Source organism: Rousettus aegyptiacus, unplaced genomic scaffold, assembly GCF_014176215.1.
Source record: "Rousettus aegyptiacus isolate mRouAeg1 unplaced genomic scaffold, mRouAeg1.p scaffold_m13_p_17, whole genome shotgun sequence".
NCBI lineage: Eukaryota > Metazoa > Chordata > Mammalia > Chiroptera > Pteropodidae > Rousettus > Rousettus aegyptiacus.
This window is the reverse complement of record NW_023416292.1, coordinates 2,740,950-2,760,543: the sequence shown is the minus strand read 5'-3', so window position 1 is coordinate 2,760,543 and position 19,594 is coordinate 2,740,950. Positions and strand designations below refer to the sequence as shown.

Genomic DNA, 19,594 nt, shown 5'->3' with positions numbered 1-19,594 from the left:
GGTAAAAGTGTAGCTCGAAGGCTGACCCCTCACAGTGAACTCCTTCCTATGCCCCACGAGTATTTTCTAAGTTACCATTTCTTAAAGCACAAGGTTAACGATGCTTATCAGAGATTTTCTGTGGGCCTACTCTGTGCAGACACTGTGCTCTGTACGGGTTAAAGAGACATGAATAAGAAAGGCAGCTCCTGTCCTCGAAGAGCCTGCAGTCTAGTAGAGGAGATAGCGGATAAATAAATAACTGCAATACAATGTGGTGAGTGGGAAGTCCAGATCAGAACGGATGAGCTGAGACAAGGGGCAGCCAGTCCATTCTAGGGGCCTTGCGCTGCAGCTCAAAGGCTACATGACATTCACCAGGCAGAAGAGAAGGAAGCTAAGAGGGTTCTAAGCAGCAGGAACAGTTTGTGCTAAAGTGACAGCACCTGAGTAAGGGGGAAGGGGGCAAAGACGGGTGAAGGACTGGAGGGGCAGAGGGGACCAGACCAGGAAGGGAACTGTGTGCCAGTGAAAGGAGTCCAGGCTTTGCCAGAAGTGATGGAGGAGCCAATGAAGGGCTTCGAGCATACGATGAAACTGTCACATTTATGTTTTTAGAAAGACCAGAAAGGCCAGTTATGGATAATTATTATGACCCAGGGAAATGTGGTGGTCTGCTCTGGGGAGATGTCAGTGAAGACAGAAAGAGGAGGAGGGTCACACGATCTGCTTGGGAGGTAGCATGGACACACCCTGGTGACAAGTGTGATGCAGGGGGTAGGAGAGGGGAGTCTGAACTGTTAGCTAACAAAACAATACCCCAGCCTGTGGCCAGGCAGCCTTCCCCACAGCTGTGCACTGTGATGAGGGAAAAGAGGGACAATGATTGGGCACAAAGCCACACATGCTCTGCGAAGCAACTCACATGCTGCCTCGTTGACGAGGCAGCCTCTTTTGTAAGTAGGCTCGTAAGAATTCGGGAACGGAGAAAATGATGGACGATAGGCAGGCAGGCAGGCAGGAGGGTCTATAGATGACAGATGATGCATACGTAGGGAAGGAGGAACGGAAGGCGGGGGCAGGGGAAGCAGAAATGAAGCGGGGAGGGCAGCCAGGAAGACATACAGAGAGCAGTCCTCTCTTCACCTTCCTGACGCCCCCCCAGCCCCTGCTCGCTGTCGTTTGTTTGACTGAAAACACAGGAAGGTCTGAGGGAAACAAGTCTAGCGCAGTTAGATGCGTCTCATTTCAAAACCGGGCCAGGACAAGCTCTGAATGATGGCGCTCTGTCTCCCTGCTCCAAACATCTTATCCCCTGTCGCTCCTTTCTCAAAGGTTGCATTCCTTCATCCCCCCGTACAGTTCTACAAGAAGTGAATCCACACCAACCAAGGTCTGAAAGACGGGTCTTGTCGTCGGCCTGCTTTCACTTGGCCTGTTGAAAAACACAGTTTCTCCTCTTCTTCCTCATTCCTTTTTCTCTTGCTGCTCATCATCATAAATATTACTGAGCACTTACTGGTGTACTGGTCCTGTTATAAACACTTTGGATGTTTTAATTTATTTATCCTTACCACAATTCTATGAGATAAGTACAATTATCAGCTCTATTTTTCAAGAAGAGGAAAGTGAGATCCAGAGATGTTAAGAAACTTTCTCAAGATCACACAGCTAATAACAGTCAGTCTTCGGAAATGAGCCCAAGCAGCCTCTCTACAGATCCTGTGTTCTGTGCCATGTGGCCACCTTACATCTGCTTCTCACAAGTCAAGGTGTTCTAGCCCCTCCCCATTTAACACACCTACCCCACTCCCTACGATTAAAAGAGACATAAAGCACCAGGCCTCTAAGACTTACAGCTGCTCATCCAGAAGATGACTGGGGACGGAAGTCCGGGTGGGGGGTTGCACTGGAGCGTCAAGGGAGCACCTTCTTGAACCACCACTGGGTCTAGATTTTCCTTGGGCCACAGGGGAGATTCTGGGGAGAAACACAGAGGAGCGGGGTTAGAGGCGGGCATCCGAGATGGAGAAAGGGAAACAGGAGAACAAGGGAGGCAGGAGAGGAGGACAGCGCCCACGAGTCTAAATGAGGCGGGAGGAGAGAGGCTTTTTGTCTGAACGGATGCACATCTTCAAAGGCTCCTCCCCTCCCCTTCCTCCTGTGCCCATAGTAGAGGTGAAGTGGTTCAAGACTCTGGTTTGGAAGCTTCCTTTACAAGGAATCTTTCTGAGCTGGGGAAGGTGAGCCCCTGCTCAGAGGCAGAAAAGGAGGCAGGACATTCAGGGCTGCAACGTACCAACAGGCCAAGGGCAAGGGCGGCCCTTCTGGAATGCCCCTTCTGCCCTCCCCCCCCCCCCATGTAGGAAGGACTGTGTCTTGCCCCCGCCCCATGCTACTCACTGGACACCTGCAGGCGGATCCTATTGGACAGGGCTGTGCCAAATCTGTTGCGAGCAAAGCACTGGTATTCCCCCTCATACTCCTCTGGCCGCCCGCCACTGCGGAAGTCAATCACCAGGGTCCCAGACTTCCTCCTCATTGACACCCGGGGGTCCTTGGCGACATTGAAGAACCTGCTGTTGCGAGTCCAGTGGAAGCTGTGGACAGTCGGGGCAGGCAGGAGCAACAATCAGTACCAAGGTGGGTTCCGGGCTCTAGTTGAGAATCTCAGGACCCTCGTCCTTGACTTGGCACCTTCACGCCCGAGTCTCAGCCCTGGCCGAGTGGCAGAACTTCCTGGGAAGCCTGAGGTAATGCTGTGTCCCCGGTTCCGCCCAGGCGAATCTCCGGGGGCAGGTCCCTGCCAGAACCGTTACTTAGCCGAGGCTGGGAGTCATGGTTCTAAGTAGTAGACACCCAAGTAGCCCCTGGGGATTTGCTCTTTGGAGCAGGCAGTACTTTTAATTTTTTATCCAGAGCCAGCTATTGCTCCCACCCCAAGGCATTACCGACCTCCGCCTAGGAATGCAAACGCAAGTTCATATTTCATCCGACCCACGTGCATGGGGAGCTGTCTCTATTCCTCCTGCCTCTTTACGTGATAATTGACTCTAAAGCCAAAGTGAAATGGTTCAGGTTATCTGTGCCCCTGATCGGTGGGTGGAGACTGTAAGGCAGTGGCCACACTTATAGCCCAGGAGGTGCAGCTTTGAAAGAAAAAGCATCCTTCATAAAACTGAGCCCCAGGGTGAAGGGACCAGAATGCCCCTCTGCTTCTTCTGGCGGGCAGTGTATCTAACTGCCCAGGATATAACCTTACGAGAAGCAGGAACAGTAGTGGTTGTTCAGTGCTACAGAGTCACTGTCCCCACGAAAGAACCTTGGGGGAAAGACCAAAATGTCAGAAGCAAGGTCACCCGTACCCTGCCTGACCCTTCAGGGTGACTCCTGCTTCTGCCCTCACGGGCGAGGGAGGCCCTGCCTGTTCCAGGCTCACGGCTCTGAGTTAGAGCGGCTCCTGCAAACCCAGGGCCCCAGGGGAAAAGGAGGCTGCCGCGTACCTGAGGCTCTGCCCTGCCTCATTCCTCCTGTTGACACACAGCCCTGACATGGGGTCCTGTCACGTCTGGGTCTGAATCCGGCATGAAGCTCCTGAGAGCTCCGGCTCATGAAAGTTGCTTTAAAGACGAGGGTCGGATAGTGTACCATCTCCACATGGCCAGTGCTTACTGTTTGGGAGAAACCAACCTGGCCTGGGGTGTCAGAGGTCTGGGTTTAAATCCAGGCTCTGCCACTGTCAAGCTGAATGACCTTGGAAAAGGTACTGAATGTCTCTGCGCTTCCGTTTCACTTCCACTTTACAAGGACATACGTCCTGCCCCGAAGGGCAGTGAGGGGTCCGACAGGACAGCGTGAGGAACACATCTTAACAGAGAACAAGCGTTAACAGAGCCTGGCACACAGCCGCTTCACTCGTGTCTGCGGCCGCCCCGTGTGGTGCTGATGTGCACAAAGAAGCAGAGACCAGGCCAGAATGAAAGACTCAGGTTAGCTAGGGGGAGGGGCTTCCTATAAGCTAAGCATGGGGGAATGATGGGAACATAAGTAGGAAGAATATTATACTGAAAGCCAGAAAACTTAACATCTAGGCTACCTTTTTGGTGTGAACTTAAGCCACTTAAGTTTTCTGGCCTCCAGCTTCCTCACCAGCTAAATTTCCTAGTTGTCCAAATGGTACTTTCTATCAAGTGAGGGCTTAATGGTGATTTTTCAGAATGGGTTACATTTAATTTCTCAGCTGCCATAACTGTTATCAGGCGACGGAAGCTCTGCTTATTCCAGGCTCCAGGACAAGGGGGTGGTTTAAATGCCCTCTTCGCAGGCCCCGCTCCACCTACCCGGCTTGGATTTCCCTGCCAGCACACTCACGTGGGAGCAGGGTTCCCCTTCGCTTCACATTCAATCAAGATGTTGTCACGGGGATCCACGATGTGGTCCTTCACTGACTGCTTGGTGATGGTCGGGGGCTGGGACACTGCAACAGGGCCAACAGTTGGTGGTTAGGGCTGCAGGGACCTGCCTTGCCCCTGGCTTGGGGAACAGCTGAAATCAAGAGCTTTGGGAGCCACACAGACAAGCAGGCAAGCCGGTGGTGGACAGTGCCCCATTCTGAAGAGCGCAGGAAAGGGTGTGCGCGTCAGACTAAGCATAAGAAGAATCCTCGTAAGCTCTCACAGTATCCCCATGAGAAACTGAAGGCCAAGCTTTTGTTTGACCCATTCTTAAGTCCAATGCTTAGTATAAGTCCTTGGGTACAATAGTTCTTAATAAATGTTTGTCGAATGAATAAAGGAACAAAAAGCAGCTAGATTTTCAGAATTTAGCTGCCATGATGGTTCTGAGCCCTGGAGGGTCGACAGATGGCCAGACTGGGGAGGATGGAGCTCAAAGAGGCTTTAGTTCCCAGAGAACTTCCCAGGCGCTCGTCTGTAGGCCAAAGAGCAGCTCCCTCTGGGTCCTGAGCTCCCATGCCAGCCGCCTGATGGTAGGGTCCTTCTTACCCACCTCCTCCTCTGCCTTTCCAGCCATCGGCTGAGCCTTTCCCTTTCCCGTGTGGTAAGGCACCTCACTAAGGACTCTGGTGTCAAGAAGCCCCAGCAGGCAGGGTGGAGAGGCCAAGCATCCCTCGCTGTGCTCTCACCTGGCCTTCTCCCGCCCCTCCTTCCTGGCCTCCTACCTCCCAGAGGCACAAGTGCAGAGAGGCGCCCGGGAACTTACGCTCATTCTGAATGCTTGCTGTTAGTTCCGATGGGTTAGCATTGTGAGAAGAGAAAAGAAGACATAGTTATCACACACGGCCAATAACCTGAGTGTCCTCCTGCCCCAGCATGCAGGGAGAGGGGTGAGGCGGGCTAGGGGAAGGCACTGAGTAGGTGCTCTCTCCTCCCAGCTGCAGAGCTCAGTGGAAGAGCCAACCTGAGTGTGGACAAACCCTGTGAGCGCTTCACAGAGAAGGCGACACCTCCCCTGGGAGACCAAACCACGCAGTGAAGTGGAAAGACCAGCTTCTAACCAAATGAAGATTCCCCAGTAAGCTCAAATGTCAAAAGTGCCAGTGCTGCTCAAAAGAGGCTGGGCTCTGAAGATGCCCGTCACCTCCGGATGCTCCTTGGCCAAGGGTACCAGGATGAGGCTGCGGTGCCAGGCAAGGGGTGGATCTGAACCACTGCTGCAGGACAAAGCCCCAGGGTCCACAGGCCCCGCTCCTCCCGCTGCCTCTTCTCTCTGACACACGAAAACACCTTCTCTCCTCACCATCTCCTCCTTTGCCATCCTTTGTAAAACTCTAGGGATTAATTTCCATAGTTCCACTCATGGCAGAAATATGCTGTCCTATGGAAATCTTGCTGCTGAATGCTGGATGAAACAGAGGCCACCATGCTTTCCATGTTTTTTACAAAAGGAGTAAAGGGGCAGGTGGCACACACCTTCCCAACCTGCACCTGAGATATGCACGTGCCTATGTACAGGTGTGTGTGTTTCCCAAACTTTGACAAGCATAGGAATCACCTGAAAGGTGTGGTTAAAATGCAGGTTCTGATTCAGTAGATTCTGCATTTCTGACAAGCAGCCAGGTGATACAGGTGCTGGTGGCCTGTGGACCAAGTTTTGAATGCAAGGTTTTGAGTGGTATATTCTTTGTGGAGAGAATGTCTTGGTTAAAATTTATCTGCAGAAAAGAGAATATGTATTACTGTAACTTTTAAAGATGTCTTTTCCTTGTAATTATGTCAGAAAACAATATGCCATTCTTATTTCATGCTGGTGGGGATGTCAGACACTGTACTGGTCCTGCTGGCTGACTTTTTCAGAGTGAGAGCTTCCTGAGGGAAGAAGAGGCTGCTAGTGAGCCACGGTGACCTTGAAGCTTTCTACCTTGACCACAGTGAGATGTGGAAGAGGAGCTTAGGGGATCAGAGGAGGGTCAGTTTAGAGAAGGCAGAGTTAAAACAAGACCAACAGATGCAGGAAGAGTCACAGGAGAGAGCAGACAGACATCCGAGAGGGCAGTGGCGGGTGGCAGGGATGAGTGTCTTACTGTGCACGATGTTAGTAAGTGAAAGTCTTGAGAGTAAGACCCACAAAAGGTTCAAAATCATTCTTTCTATAAAGCCTGCTGCGGCACAGAAGAGAAATTTTGTTTGTTTTACTGTTTACTGGGCGCTTCCAAGGGAGAGGAAAGTCACCCAATGTGTTCCGTGGGGGGCAGGGCAGTGCCCCCCTAGTCTTCTGCATTCATGCACCTCTTTTCTCTCCCTGGCTCTGATATCTGTGCCTTCTGGCACCCGTCCCGCAGAGGGAGGAGTGTGTGTGCATGTGTGCACGTGTGTGCAGTGCGCACGCGCGTTGTTGAGGCCATCCTGCAACACTGTTTGGGATGCTGGTGAGGAGGAAGTGTTTCTCCCACACCACTGCCCTCCTCTGTGGGTTCCAAGGAGAAAAATGCTGAGTCTCTTGATGTGGAGAGGGGGACAGAGGAGCCAGCTGCCATCAGACTCACTTTTTGGCACCTCCTCTTGGTCCATGAGGTGACCCTTTGCTTTCTTTAAAGGTCACGTTGTTCTCCTTGGGACTAATGAGGGGGAGGAGGGTGCATGTGACTCCGCTGGCAGAGTGGTGGGGACTAGAGGCAGAGCGCTTCAATGAGGGATTGTACAGCAGCCTAGAGCTCTGTTCTGAACTCCCCAGAGCAGGAGCAATGACCCATTCTCATCAAGGCACAGAAAACCCCCGTGACGGGCAAGTGAGCTGAAAGGCACACCTGGCAAGGCAGCCTCAGGCCGGAGAGCTCCCCTCCCTCTGCCAGCCAATGCACAGCGAGCGTTTAGGAGTGCCTGATCTCAGGTTGCTCCCAAGCCTGGCTATTGTGAATAATGCTGCAATGAACATAGGGGCGCAGATGTCTCTCCTGCCTTTTGTGACAACATGGATGGACACTGAGGGCATTATGCTATGTGAAATAAGTCAGACAGAGAAGGACACATACTGTATGTTCTCACTTATATGTAGATTCTAAAAAAATTCAAACTCAAAGAAACAGAGTAGAATGGTGGTTGCCAGGGGCTGGGGTGGTGGAGGATGTTGGTCAGAAGGTACAAACTTCCAGCTATAAGATGGTTAAGTTCTGGGGACCTAATTTACAGCATGGCAATTATAATTAACAGTATAGGCACACCTTGGAGATATTGCAGATTCGGGTCCAGACCATTGCTATAAAGCCAATATTGCAATAAAGCGAATCCAAACAATTTTTTTGGTTTCCTGGTGCATATAAGTTATACTTACACTATACTATAGTCTATTAAATGTGCAATAGCATCATGTTTAAAAAACAATGTACATAACTTAATTAAAAATACTTTATTGCTAAAAAAATCACTATCATCTGAGCCTTCAGCGAGCAATAATCTTGCTGGTAGAGGGGTCTTGCCTCGATGTCGATGGTGGCTGACTGAGCAGGGTGGCGGCTGCTGAAGGCTGGGGTGACTGTGGCAATTTCTTAAACGAAGACAACAATGAACTCTGCTGTATTGATTGACTCTTCCTTTCACCAATGATTTCTCTGTAGCATGTGATGTTCAATAGCATTTTACCCACAGCAGAACTTCTTTCCCAGTTGGAGTCAAGCCCCTCAAATCCTGCTGCTACTTTGTCAATTAAATGTAATTTTCTAACTCCTTCATTGTCACTTCATCAATCTTCACAGCATCTTCACCAGTCGTCTCCATCTCAAGAAAGCACTTTCTTTGCTCATCCATAAGAAGCAAATCCTCACCCATTAAAATTTTATAAGATGGCAGCAATTCAGTCACATCTTCAGGCTCTACTCCTACTTCTAGATGTCTTGCTAGTTCTACTATATCTGAATTACCTCCTCCACTGAAGTTTAAACCCCTTAAATCCAAGTTTAAACCCAAGAGGTTTGGAATCAACTTCCAAATTCCTGTTAATGTTGATATTTTGACCTCTTCCCATGAATCACAAATGTTTTAAATGGTGTATATAATGGTGAATCCTTTCCAGGTTTTCTATTTACTTTGCCAAGACCCATGAGAGAATCACTATCTGTAGCAGCTATAGCCTTACCAAAAGTATTTCTTAAATAATAATTTCTTTGGTCCATGGACTGTAGAATGGATGTTGTGTTGGCAGGTGTGAAAACAACAACAATCTCATTGTACATCTCCATCAGAGCTCTTGGTGACCAGGTGCATTGTCAATGAGCAGTAATATTTTGAAAGGAATCTTTTTTCTGAGAAACAGGTCTCAACAGTGGGCTTAAAATATTCAGTAAACCATGAAGTAAAAAGATGTACTATTATCCAGGTTTTGTTATTCCATTTATAGAACACAGGCAGAGTAAATTTAGCATAATTTTTAAGGGCCCTAGGATTTTCAGAATGGCAAATGAACATTAATTTCAACTTAAAGTCAACAGCTGCATTAGACCCTAACAAGTGAGTCAGCCTGTCCTTTGAAGCTTTGAGGCCAGGCATTGACTTCTCCTCTTTAGCTATGAAAGTCCTAGATGGCATCCACATAAGGCTGCTTTGTCTACATAAAAAATTTGTTGTTTAGTGCAGTCACCTTCATTAACTAGCCGGATCTTCTGGATAACTTGCTGCAGCTTCTACATCGGCACTTGCTGCTTCACCTTATACTTTCATGTAATAAAGTTGGTGTCTTTTTTTAAACTTCATGAGTCAACCTCTGCTAGCTTCAAACTTTTCTTCTTCAGCTTCCTCACCTCTCTCAGCCTTCACAGAATTGAAGAGAGTTAGGGTCTTGCTCTGGATAGGCTTTGGCTTAAGGGAATGTTGGGGCTGGTTTGGTCTTCTATCCAGACCAGTAAAACTTTCTCCACATCAGTAATAAGGCTGTTTTACTTTCTTATCATTTGTGTGTTCACTGGAGTAGCACTTTTAATTTCCTTCAAGAACTTTTTCTTTGCATTCACAGCTTAGCTGTTTGGCACAAGAAGCCTAGCTTTTGGCCTGTCTGGGCTTTGACATGCCTTCCTCATGAAGCTTAAGCATTTCTAGATTTTGATTTAGAGTGAGAGATGCACGACTCTTCCTTTCACTTGAACACTTTGAGGCCATTGTTGGGTCATTAATTGGCCTAATTTCATGATTGTTGCATCTCAGGGAATAGGGAGGCCAAGGAGAGGGAGAGAGATGGGGGAATAGCTGCTTAGCGAACCGTCAGAACACACACACTTATCGATTAAGTTTGCCATCTTATACGGGCATGATTCCTGGTGGCCCCAAAACAATTATAATAGTAATGTCAAAGGTCACAGATCACCACAAAAAATTTAGCAATAAAATTTAATAATGAAAAGGTTTGAAATATTGCAAGAATTACCAAACCATGATGCAGAGATGTGAAGTGAGCAACTGCTGTTGGGAAAATTCTGCCTATAAACTTGCTCAAGTCAGGGTCATCAGAAACCTTCAATTTGTAAAAAACGCAGTATCTGCAAAGCACAGTAAAGTGAAGCACAATAAAATGAGGTATGCCTGCACTACATTTCATACTTGAAAGTTGTTAACAGAGCAGACCTTACAAGTTATCACCACACACCAAGTTGTACATCTTAAACTTACATGTGTTATATGTCAGTAAAGCTGGTGGTGGTACGGGGGAGGAATGCCTGATATTTCCCCAGCCCTTCCACTGGGCCTCAGCCCATGGTGAGAGGGGAGGATGGGCTCAGATAATCTGGGAGGGGTCCTTCATGCCAGGCCCGGGCCCAGCGGGAGGGAGAACGCAGGCTGTAGAGAACCCCTGCCCAGGGCAATTGGGCCCTCCCTGGAGAGCTAGCCTTTTTCTTGTCTTACGTTGAGCTTTTGTAGACTCATTCTGAAGACGTAGCCATCGCCACTGTGCCTATGGCAACCAGGAACTCTGGACTAGTGTCTCAAAAAGACTCCTCATTAAAGAGGTGCTGTGTTCACGTGTTGACCCTGCCACTTAGGAGCTGGAGATATGGCTTTATTTCTCTGCATCTCATTTCTAATCGGTCAGCTAAGGACAATACCCACTTCGTGCATTAGCTGTGAGAATCACAGAAAATGATGCCTGTAAAGCACTCAGCTCTCTGCGATGCACATGCAGCCGCTACTCCAGGGAGTTCTAAGGACTGAAAGGAGGCAGGTTTAGCACAGGTCGGTGTGGTGCATGTCGAGTACCAAGCTGGGTTCTCCCTGTGACTTGATCGCCCATTTGCTGTGACTCTGACCAAGCATGGGCAAGTTCCCACAAATGAAACAACGCGGGAGGGGCGGGTCCTCCAGACCCTTCTCATGTGGGGTGGAGACGTAGTGGTGGGGAGGTCGGGGAACTTAGAGCTCTGGGCTCCACAGGTGGCACTTTGGAGAGACTGACTGTTCGCTCACCTGCCTGTGGCTCTGGCAGAGCTTTAGAAATCCATATTCCTAGCATAAATATCAAAGCCACTTATTTATAGGTCCACCTTGCAGGAACTCCTCACCCACTAGCCCCGGGATCGAAGTGGCACATACGTGAGGAGAAGTGGCAGAAGAGAAATGAGACTTCACCACTTCCTTGATAACCCAATTTCCTCTGCACCGCCACCCTCTCTGGGGAGACGGAGGGCCTTATCATGCTCCTTATTAGATTGTCTGCCTGGAACTATTAATGAGAAATTCTCCTTGAGCCAGCAGAGCAGATGGTCTCCATGGAACAGTTCCTTTCACAATTCCCCTGTCCCCATTCCCTGAATGTATGTGCATGCACACGTACACACATATGCATGCGCACACACACACGCGCACACACACACACACACACACACACACACTTGGGGTACAGGGAGGGCAGCAGGGGCCTTGCCCATCTTGCTGTGGGTCTACGCTATCATTTCTCCTGGTCCTCTCACATCCAGAAGTGCCCGCTCCTCTGGGGCAGTTATTATTGGTGAGGCTGGGTGTGAGGGGGCCAAGACACCCACAACTCTTCTCCAAGCTCTACTAACTCTAAGTCCCAGGGTCTGACTTTGGAGAGCTCAGTGGGGACTTCTTAGAGGCTGCATTACTTGCCTACCTCTCCCAAGACGTTTGTCACCTGGAGAAAGCCCAAGTCAATGTTGGCATCATGTGGGTCCTATCTATTCCTGGAATCAGGAAACAGGGGACAGAGGTACTGTGCCCATGTCTTAGCACTGGGATATAAGACATCCTGATAGAAGTGTCAGAATTGTGAAGCACATCTAAATGCAGGGCCAAGGAGCAGGCGGCCAGTCAATGCGCCATTATGAATGTAACCACAGATATGGCTGGTGGAGACATGCTGTTAGCTCAGCATTCTAAGCCCTTTACTTTATGATTCTGATGGCCAAATATCACCCACATTGTGGGAAACAGAATGACATGAACTTTACTTTTCAACTTTACAGGGAAAACAGCAGGAATCGGTGCCTGGTTCTCCCACAGTGGCATTTCAATGGGGCTCTATTTTAATGTCTCATGTAGCCACAGTCTTGCAAAATCATCCCCTCCTTAACCCTCCCCAGGATATCTGTCCTGACCAGTCCAAGAGGGTCTGAAGGGTCTAGCTCAGGTATTAGAAAGGCAAATAAGAACTGTCCACTCACTTGGTCCCTGGAAATTCCACTTCAATGAGACAAGTCAAGACCATGGAGGACACTCAGACTTCTAAACTCTGCCACCTCTGGTCCTGCTCAGCAGGTTTCAGGTAGCCCAAGTGTCAGTCAGCCACAGCCGACGGACCGTGCTGCAGACTCACAGTCTCATATTTCCGAACACGAGCCTGCCGGCTGCCATTCTCTGCGAAACCCAGTTCTGCATCCAGAATTCACTGTTTCCCTTTCCCTCACCTTCGTGAAAAGTTGGTCTTAACTCCCCCCTGCCATCCCCTTCCCTCCAATCCTTCTGCCCCAAATCAGGAGAATAAAAGAACTCACGGTCCATAGGAATCTCGATGGCCCCACCAAGGCCAAGGAGGCAGAGGAGGAAGCCTGTGTGGACCCAGGGTGCCAGCTGCGGCCTGGCCATCCTCAGCGGTGGGCCCAGCTCCCCACGCCCCGGCCTGCGGGGTCTCGCTGCCTCCAGCAGCTCTAACTTGGCCTTCCGGACAGAGCTCAGCTGTGGAAAGAAATACAACAAGTGAGCTATTCTTGAACCTGTGGCTTTTTCTAGCAATGTTACATGGCTGGAAGGATGCAAGGGTCTCCTTGGTCCCAGACTGCTGTTCTAAAACAGGGGTTCTTAACCTTGCACTATTGACATTTAGAGCCCATCAATTCTTTCTGTGGGAAACAGTCTTGGGTATTGTAGGATATGTAGCAGCATCCCTAGCCTCTACTCAATTCAATGCCCCAGAGTCCACTTCTGCCCCCAATCAAAAATGTCTACAGACATTGCCAACTGTCCCCTGGAGAATGAAACCATCCTTAGTTGAGAACTGCTGTTCTAGAAGGAAGGGCAACTCTGCATAGAACAGCCATGAAAACAAACAGGCCCACAGGCCCAGCACTAAGATGCCATGCGCCAGGCCAGTAATAAACACACTGATCTTGCAGCTTCTCTGAACCACACATGCTGAGTGGGTCTGGGTTCGAGTGTGTTTGGGGTAGGGGCAGAGAGGAAAGATCACACTGATGTCCTCTGGTCCGGCGTGAGAGGGACAGGGTGAAAGGGGCAGCACTCGGGATCAGGGGTTAGACAGGGGGCTTGGTTGCCCAAAGGATCTTTTTATTAAAAAATGAATGATTTCTTCAGATATTTTGTGCAGCTAAGGTACGGCAGTTCCTGATGTCGTCCCTTTAGAGATTACGGCAGTGCTGAGATGATGGCCCAGGAGAAGGGGATTTTAGGAGGTAGGTAGAATGAGCAACATTATGACAGCCCAGTGTTCACATACTCACAAGAAATCATTCCAGGGCCTCCAGAGGGAGGCGTTAAAAATGGCAGTCCAAGACACCTGGAATGAGTCCTTAAGAGACAAACCCTTTTCCCCTCCTGAGAGAGCAGAATAAGAATGGCCTACAGCTGACAAACAAAGAGCTTTAAGATTACCAAGGTTCTGAACACAGAGTCTTAAAAATTGGTCCAGTTTGCTGTTCCACCATGCGGCCAAGTCCAAGAAGATGGCAGGAGAAGGTTTCCCTAGAATTCCCCCAGCTGTCTTGGACTAAGAGTCACCTATCAAACTGGACACGTTGCTCTCCTACTCCTGTTTTATTTGGCAGCATCTTGAAGCCGGATCTCACCTGTACACCCTCACCTCCCACCTAGCCTGAGTGAGGGTATAGGGAGAGGAGAAGGGCCCCAGGGCTGCTCCTGGGAGACAAGGTCATGCTTCTGAAGACCTGGCAGATGGGGCACCTCCCTCGTGGCAGGATGTGGGGCAGGCTACAGGATTCTGACTCAGATTTCAGCAGTTTCTTTCCCGGAAGCTGGGCCGGATGCCGGCCCCCGACCTCGGGCGTGCTTCTGGACTCCATCCACTTGCCTCCCTTCCCTTTGCTTCCACCGTGGTTTTGGTCACCATCGTTTCATGTCAGTTACCACAACAGCTTCCTAAGTGGTCTCCCCACTTCTGCTACTCCCCTAGTCAAACTCACTAGCTCACTACAGCCCAAAAGTTGAAGCCGAAGTCCTTGACATGACTCAGAGGCCCTGCGTGACGCAGCCGTCTCTGCGACCCGTTTCTCATCACCCTGCCCTGCGTTGTGTTCAGTCCATATGGGCTTCTACCGGCTCTCTCCGTGCATCGTGCTCTGTCAGGCCGACTGACTTCTGCACAGATTAACGTCTGTCTAGAACACTCTTTGAATCCGCCCTCTCTCATTAGAATTTGCCAAGTACGAGTTACGTGCCCCTTGTCCATACTCCTGAACACCATCTACGTCCGCCTAGTACGGCGCTTGTCACTTTGTATTCATTCCAAAGCCACTCTCTATCCCCTATGAAAAGGGAGGGTCTATAAAGGGAGGTGCCTCTTCTTGGTCATTCCTAGACTCTAACATAGTGCCTAAAACATAGCAGGCACTCAAAAATATATGATGGATCGATGAAAAACGAACAAACAGCCAGCTGACTGATGAAATAAACTGCCCGGATCATGTCTTTTTTTAAACCTCATGTTCCCCCAGAAAACCACCAGGTGGTACAGGAGAGCACAGGATCTGGACGTGGCTGCACACTGTGACATCTGCCTTCCTACATAGGTACTGCACTCTGGCCAGGAAACCATCCAGATGGAAGAGGGTTAAGAAAGTAGAAAATCTCCCAAAGAGAGACTGTGACTAGAAGCCATCACAGGAGGTCTTTGGGTCTCCCTCCTAACGCTCTAAGACAGTCCTTTCACTGTCTCGGGTCTGCTGCCTCCCGCGTCTCCAGAGGCCAGCCCCAGGTTACCTGGCCAAAAGCTTAGTGCTGCAAGAGCCTGTGTGCAGGCTCCACAGTCCTTCAGGGACAGTGGGGGCGGCTCCCATCTTGGCTCCATGACTGCCTTGATTTGTTAAAGAGCTGCCAAGTAGCTGGAGTGATGGGAAAGAGAAGGACACTTTTATTCTGGGAATCCTGATGGGAAAGGGAGCCAGAAGCTATTCTGAGTATTGACTAGAAACACATTGGCAAGAAAAAAAGCTCAATTATTTGGGGGTGTTTTTAACTCACAATTTAACAGCAGAGTAGAAAAAGAACTAGAGATAATCACATTTAGCTGTTTGATAGTTCTCTCTGGAACTCATTTTTTCCTCCAGTAAAATCTTAACAGAGGAAGAGAATTTAAGGATTATTTAGCTTTATGCAATCCCTTACTTTTCAGATGAGGAAACAAGAGCCCAGAAAAGAGAAGTGGTTTGCTCAAGGTCACACAGTAGTCAGCAGGAAAAGCTAGGAAAAGAACCCAGGTCTCCTGACTTCCAGCCCAGGGTTTTCCCACCCAATTTCTCTGTCTCTTGATATGTTGGAAAAAATTACAGAGTAAAGCTGCTATTTAAAAAAAATAAAAGTATTTGTTGGCAGTTCCTAAAAAAATTAAACATAGGAATTACCACATGACCCTGTATTTCTACTCCTAGGTATATGCCCCAAAGAATTAAACACAGGTTCTCAAACAATTATATATACACACATATTCATAGCAGCATCATTCATACTAGACAAAGGTGAAAACAGCCCAAATATCCATCAAAGAAACAAAAATGGATCAACAAACTGCAGTATAAATGTACCATAAAATATTACTCAGCCATAGAAAATAGTGAAGTACTGATACATGCTACAATGAGGATGAAACCTGAGAATGTTATCCTCATTCGCCCATTTCCTGTTTGCCCCGAGAATACTCGCCTGGCACTTACGGCTGCAGCCTTTACCCTGACACACCTCGCAGAATACAGTCCTAACCTTACCCCCAAAGTCCGCCACGAAATATCTCACCAATATTATTATTTTCGCATCACTCTAGTATATCAATAGTCTTTGAAAACAAGTGACATCATTCTATTTATAGCATTCTGTTTTTAGTAGTGGTATTCCACTTACAAAATATCATGCGTTTTGATCACGGAAAATGTCAAATCCTAAAAAATGTAGCATTCTTACGTGTGATGTTAAATTAACACTGGCAATGAGCTGCACTTTTTTTTTTCTAAATGGGAAAAAGGTTCAGAGAAGTAAGACACAAAATGAGGTGAATGATTCCATTTATGCGAAATATCCTAAAAAGATAGATCTATAGAGGCAGAACACAGACTGATGGTTACCAGAGGCAGGAGTGGGGGCGGGGGTAGGGGGACGGGAGCGGCTGCTTAACGGTATATGGTTTCCTTTTGAGGTGATAATGTTTGGAATTAGAGGTGATAGCTGTACACATTGTGAACCCACTAAATGCTGACTTGTTCCCTTTAAAATGGTTAATTTTATGATATGTGAATTTTACCTCAATAACAGAAATATATAACAGTAGTCTCTAAAATGTGCTCATAAAGATAAAGAGCAGAGGACGAGGAGGGTGGGTTATTCCACATGGGCATGCAGGCACCCTCAGCTCCCCAAGCCAGGTCCACTGAGCCTGCCTTGCACAGGGCTCACAATCCTTCCTGTACATGCTGAGGAAATTTCCATCCAAGCAAAGGAAGAGGACAGTCAACAGCTGTCTGGGCCTGGGGATTCTAGTCTGTGCACAACAACCCAACACAGAGAGCAGAGAGATGCCCTACCCTGCAAGTGCCCCCACATCACCAAGGCTTACAGTTCCCCCATCCTGATAACCAGGGAAAAAGAGGTTTCTCACCTGGAGCAATTACATTCACACTTATAATCAAATCTCAGTTCTTACTCTATTATGCTGTATGGCCCAGTCACATGATACCAGGTTCCTCTCCTGGCCCTTCCAGTAACACAAGAGATTATCACCAGGGGTAGAGGGGTGGGGGAGTGCTGAAAGCCTTTCAAGGGGACCATCATCTAACTACGGACATCTTGGGAGGAAGGGGGAGAATCCCACATCCTGTGAGAGGGCGGATGAAGGCTGCAGAATAGGGGCCCGAGATGACTGTCTTGAATACTGGAAGAGGGTTGGCAATTTTTCTGTTAAGATCCATGGGGGCAAAACTAGGACCAAATGGGAGGAAGGTCCAGAGAGGCAGAGCTTCCCTGAGATGCAGGGAAGAATCACCTAATAAATACGGCCACCTTCCGATGTCATTTATGAAAACAAAACACACTACCCACTCACACTACCAACATAATGTGTTTGAAGATCCTTTTATATCAAATAAAATAGGTAAAAGATGGATTTTAAGGACACAAAATACATTAGAGGGGACCTATTAAAGGGGGAAAAGGTGTGGAAAAAACAAAAATACATAAAATCAAAAGAGAAATCTTGTGTGAACTGATGGAGTACTATGAACTGGGGAATATGATTAATTCAATTCTTATACATCCGAGGTTCCCTCCTACAACCCCTTGTGTGGAAACAAAGGCAATGGGATGTGTGTGTGTGTGCGCGCGCGCGCACACACACACACACACACACACACACAGAGAGAGAGAGCGAGCACGAGCAAGCGCGAATGGAGCCACAAATATGAAACATTCTGCCATATGAAGTAGTGATCTCACTGTTCCATAAAGAATCCACTTGACATCTGGTCAGGTGTGTTGCTGACAATGTGCCCACACAGGAAGAAAACTGGATGCTCATCAGAATCACCTAGGCACAATTTAAATACCCATATCCCTGGACCCTCAGACTTCTAGGCAAGGGCCAAATCCGACCTGCAGATTAAAACAGTTTTTGGAATTTGAATGCCCTAAAGCCTCTGTTATCTTACATAGGGACGCTTCCCACACTTAGGCAACACCTCTGAGCTCAAGGCTTTTAAATCTGTAAGGCTTGTGGGAGATAGAATGTAACATGTCTGAGATGGGGCCCAGAAAAGCATATGTGAGTTGGGGCCGATCGGCCACTGGTGGGCGATGCCAGACATGACAGCCTATCAGGAGAGCTTGCTGGCCTCTAGCGTTGGCTGGGCAGCAAGATGGCGTGGGTTTGAATCTGCTCTCTACTTGTCAGGTGGAGACCATGGGTGAGTATTGAACCTTTCGAGCTCTGCGTTTCTCATCTGAAGAGTACAGATGATATAGCAGCTATCGCAGAGGGCTGCTGTGATGACTTAGTACATAATCCTCTTAGAAAGCACTTGGTAAACTTTGGGGTGCAGGGCAAAAGGCTTAGTAACTGTTAGCTGCTGCCACTGAGTGGGCTTTGAGCTTGTAGGGATGAAGAAAGCATCTGGCTACCTACATGACATTACCAATAACAGCAGAGAGTTGTAATAATAATTATCCATCCACAACCGTAGACTGCTTTTCTGTTTTTCTTTTTTTCTGGGTCCTGATTTGCTTTCTTTCCCCAGACTGGGGGCCCCTGGTGTTGATTCCACAAGCTGTCCCTGGCAGACGGACGAGAGGCCCACGGCTCCTGCAAGCTGCTGCCATCGGGAGCTCCCCACATTCCCACAGCCCCATTCTGGGCAGGCTGCTCCGGTGGTCACAACACAGCTGAAGTGACAGAGAGAAAAGACTAGTGGTGCTAAGAATGGCTCAGCTGGCAGTTCTACGTCCCCGCAGCAGAATCCACCTTGGACAGTGGGGTGGCAATTAGTGCACGACTCATTCGCTCAACAGACCTGGCAGCAGGCACCAGCAGAGAACGCGCACGGGACAAGACAGGGTTCTCTGCCCTCACGGAGCGCACATGACAGCAGGGAAGACAGGAAATACACGCTGACAAAAAAATCAGGGTCGGGCGTAACAGGCGCAACAAAGAATACATGACCCACCTGTGCGTAGATGCTTACAGCAGCTTTGTTCATAATTGCCAACATTTCGAAGCAACCAAGATGGATAAATAACCAAACTGTGGTACATCCAAACAATGGAATATTATTCAGCACTAAAAAGTTATTAAGCTGCGAAAAGACATAGAGGAACCTTAAATGCATATTACGAAGTGAAAGAAGGCAACCTGAAAAGGCTACATACGATGTGATCCTAATTGGACAATATCTGGAAAAGGCAAAACTATGGAGAGAGTGAAAATTTCAGTAGTTACCAGGGGTTGGGTGAGGGAGGAACAGGCAGAGCACCGAGATTTTCAGGGGAACGAAACTTCCGTGCGGTGGTGGGTACACGTCACTACACGTTTGTCCAAAACCCGTAGAATGTACAACACCAGGGCTGAGCCCTAATGCAAACTACAGTCTCTTGGTGATAGGACGTGTCAGTGCAGGTTCATCAATTTAACAATTGTATCTCTGCTGGGGATATTGACGTGGCTGGCTATGCATGAGTGGGCGCAGGAGGATATGACAATGCCTGTACCTTCTTCCCTTCGACTTTGCTATGAATCTAAAAGTGCTCTAAAAAATTACGTGTCAGTGAAGTCATTCGGCGCAGCACCTCCTGGCCGCCCTGGGTTCCGCTCAGTGTTCAGGGAGGTGTGGACGGAGCTGGCGGACTGCTCAGGAATCTCTCGGTACTGGGTTTTCACACCAGGTCCAGAGGAGCCCAGTGGGGTCTAGGAAGTTCCTCAGGGGCTTTCTCTA

General features: G+C 48.6%; 1 protein-coding gene across 26 annotated transcripts in view; it reads right to left on the bottom strand.

Annotated features, from left to right (window-relative positions):
• Positions 1-19,594, bottom strand: part of NFASC (neurofascin) — a 171,058-nt gene that overhangs the window by 64,233 nt on the left and 87,231 nt on the right. For 18 of the 26 annotated variants that reach the window (XR_001596332.2, XR_004955089.1, XM_016140324.2 and 15 more), the window contains 5 exons: positions 12,431-12,611; positions 5,200-5,217; positions 4,351-4,456; positions 2,383-2,579; positions 1,837-1,959 (listed from right to left, as the gene is read on the bottom strand). Coding sequence is in view for 24 of the 26 variants with exons in the window: in XM_016140324.2 (XP_015995810.2) it covers positions 1,837-1,959; positions 2,383-2,579; positions 4,351-4,456; positions 5,200-5,217; positions 12,431-12,521 (535 nt within the window). In the remaining 2 variants the exon portion in view is untranslated. The remainder of the gene's footprint in view (positions 1-1,836; positions 1,960-2,382; positions 2,580-4,350; positions 4,457-5,199; positions 5,218-12,430; positions 12,612-19,594) is intronic. The other 8 variants (XM_016140387.2, XM_016140453.2, XM_016140460.2 and 5 more) reach the window with 1 other exon arrangement.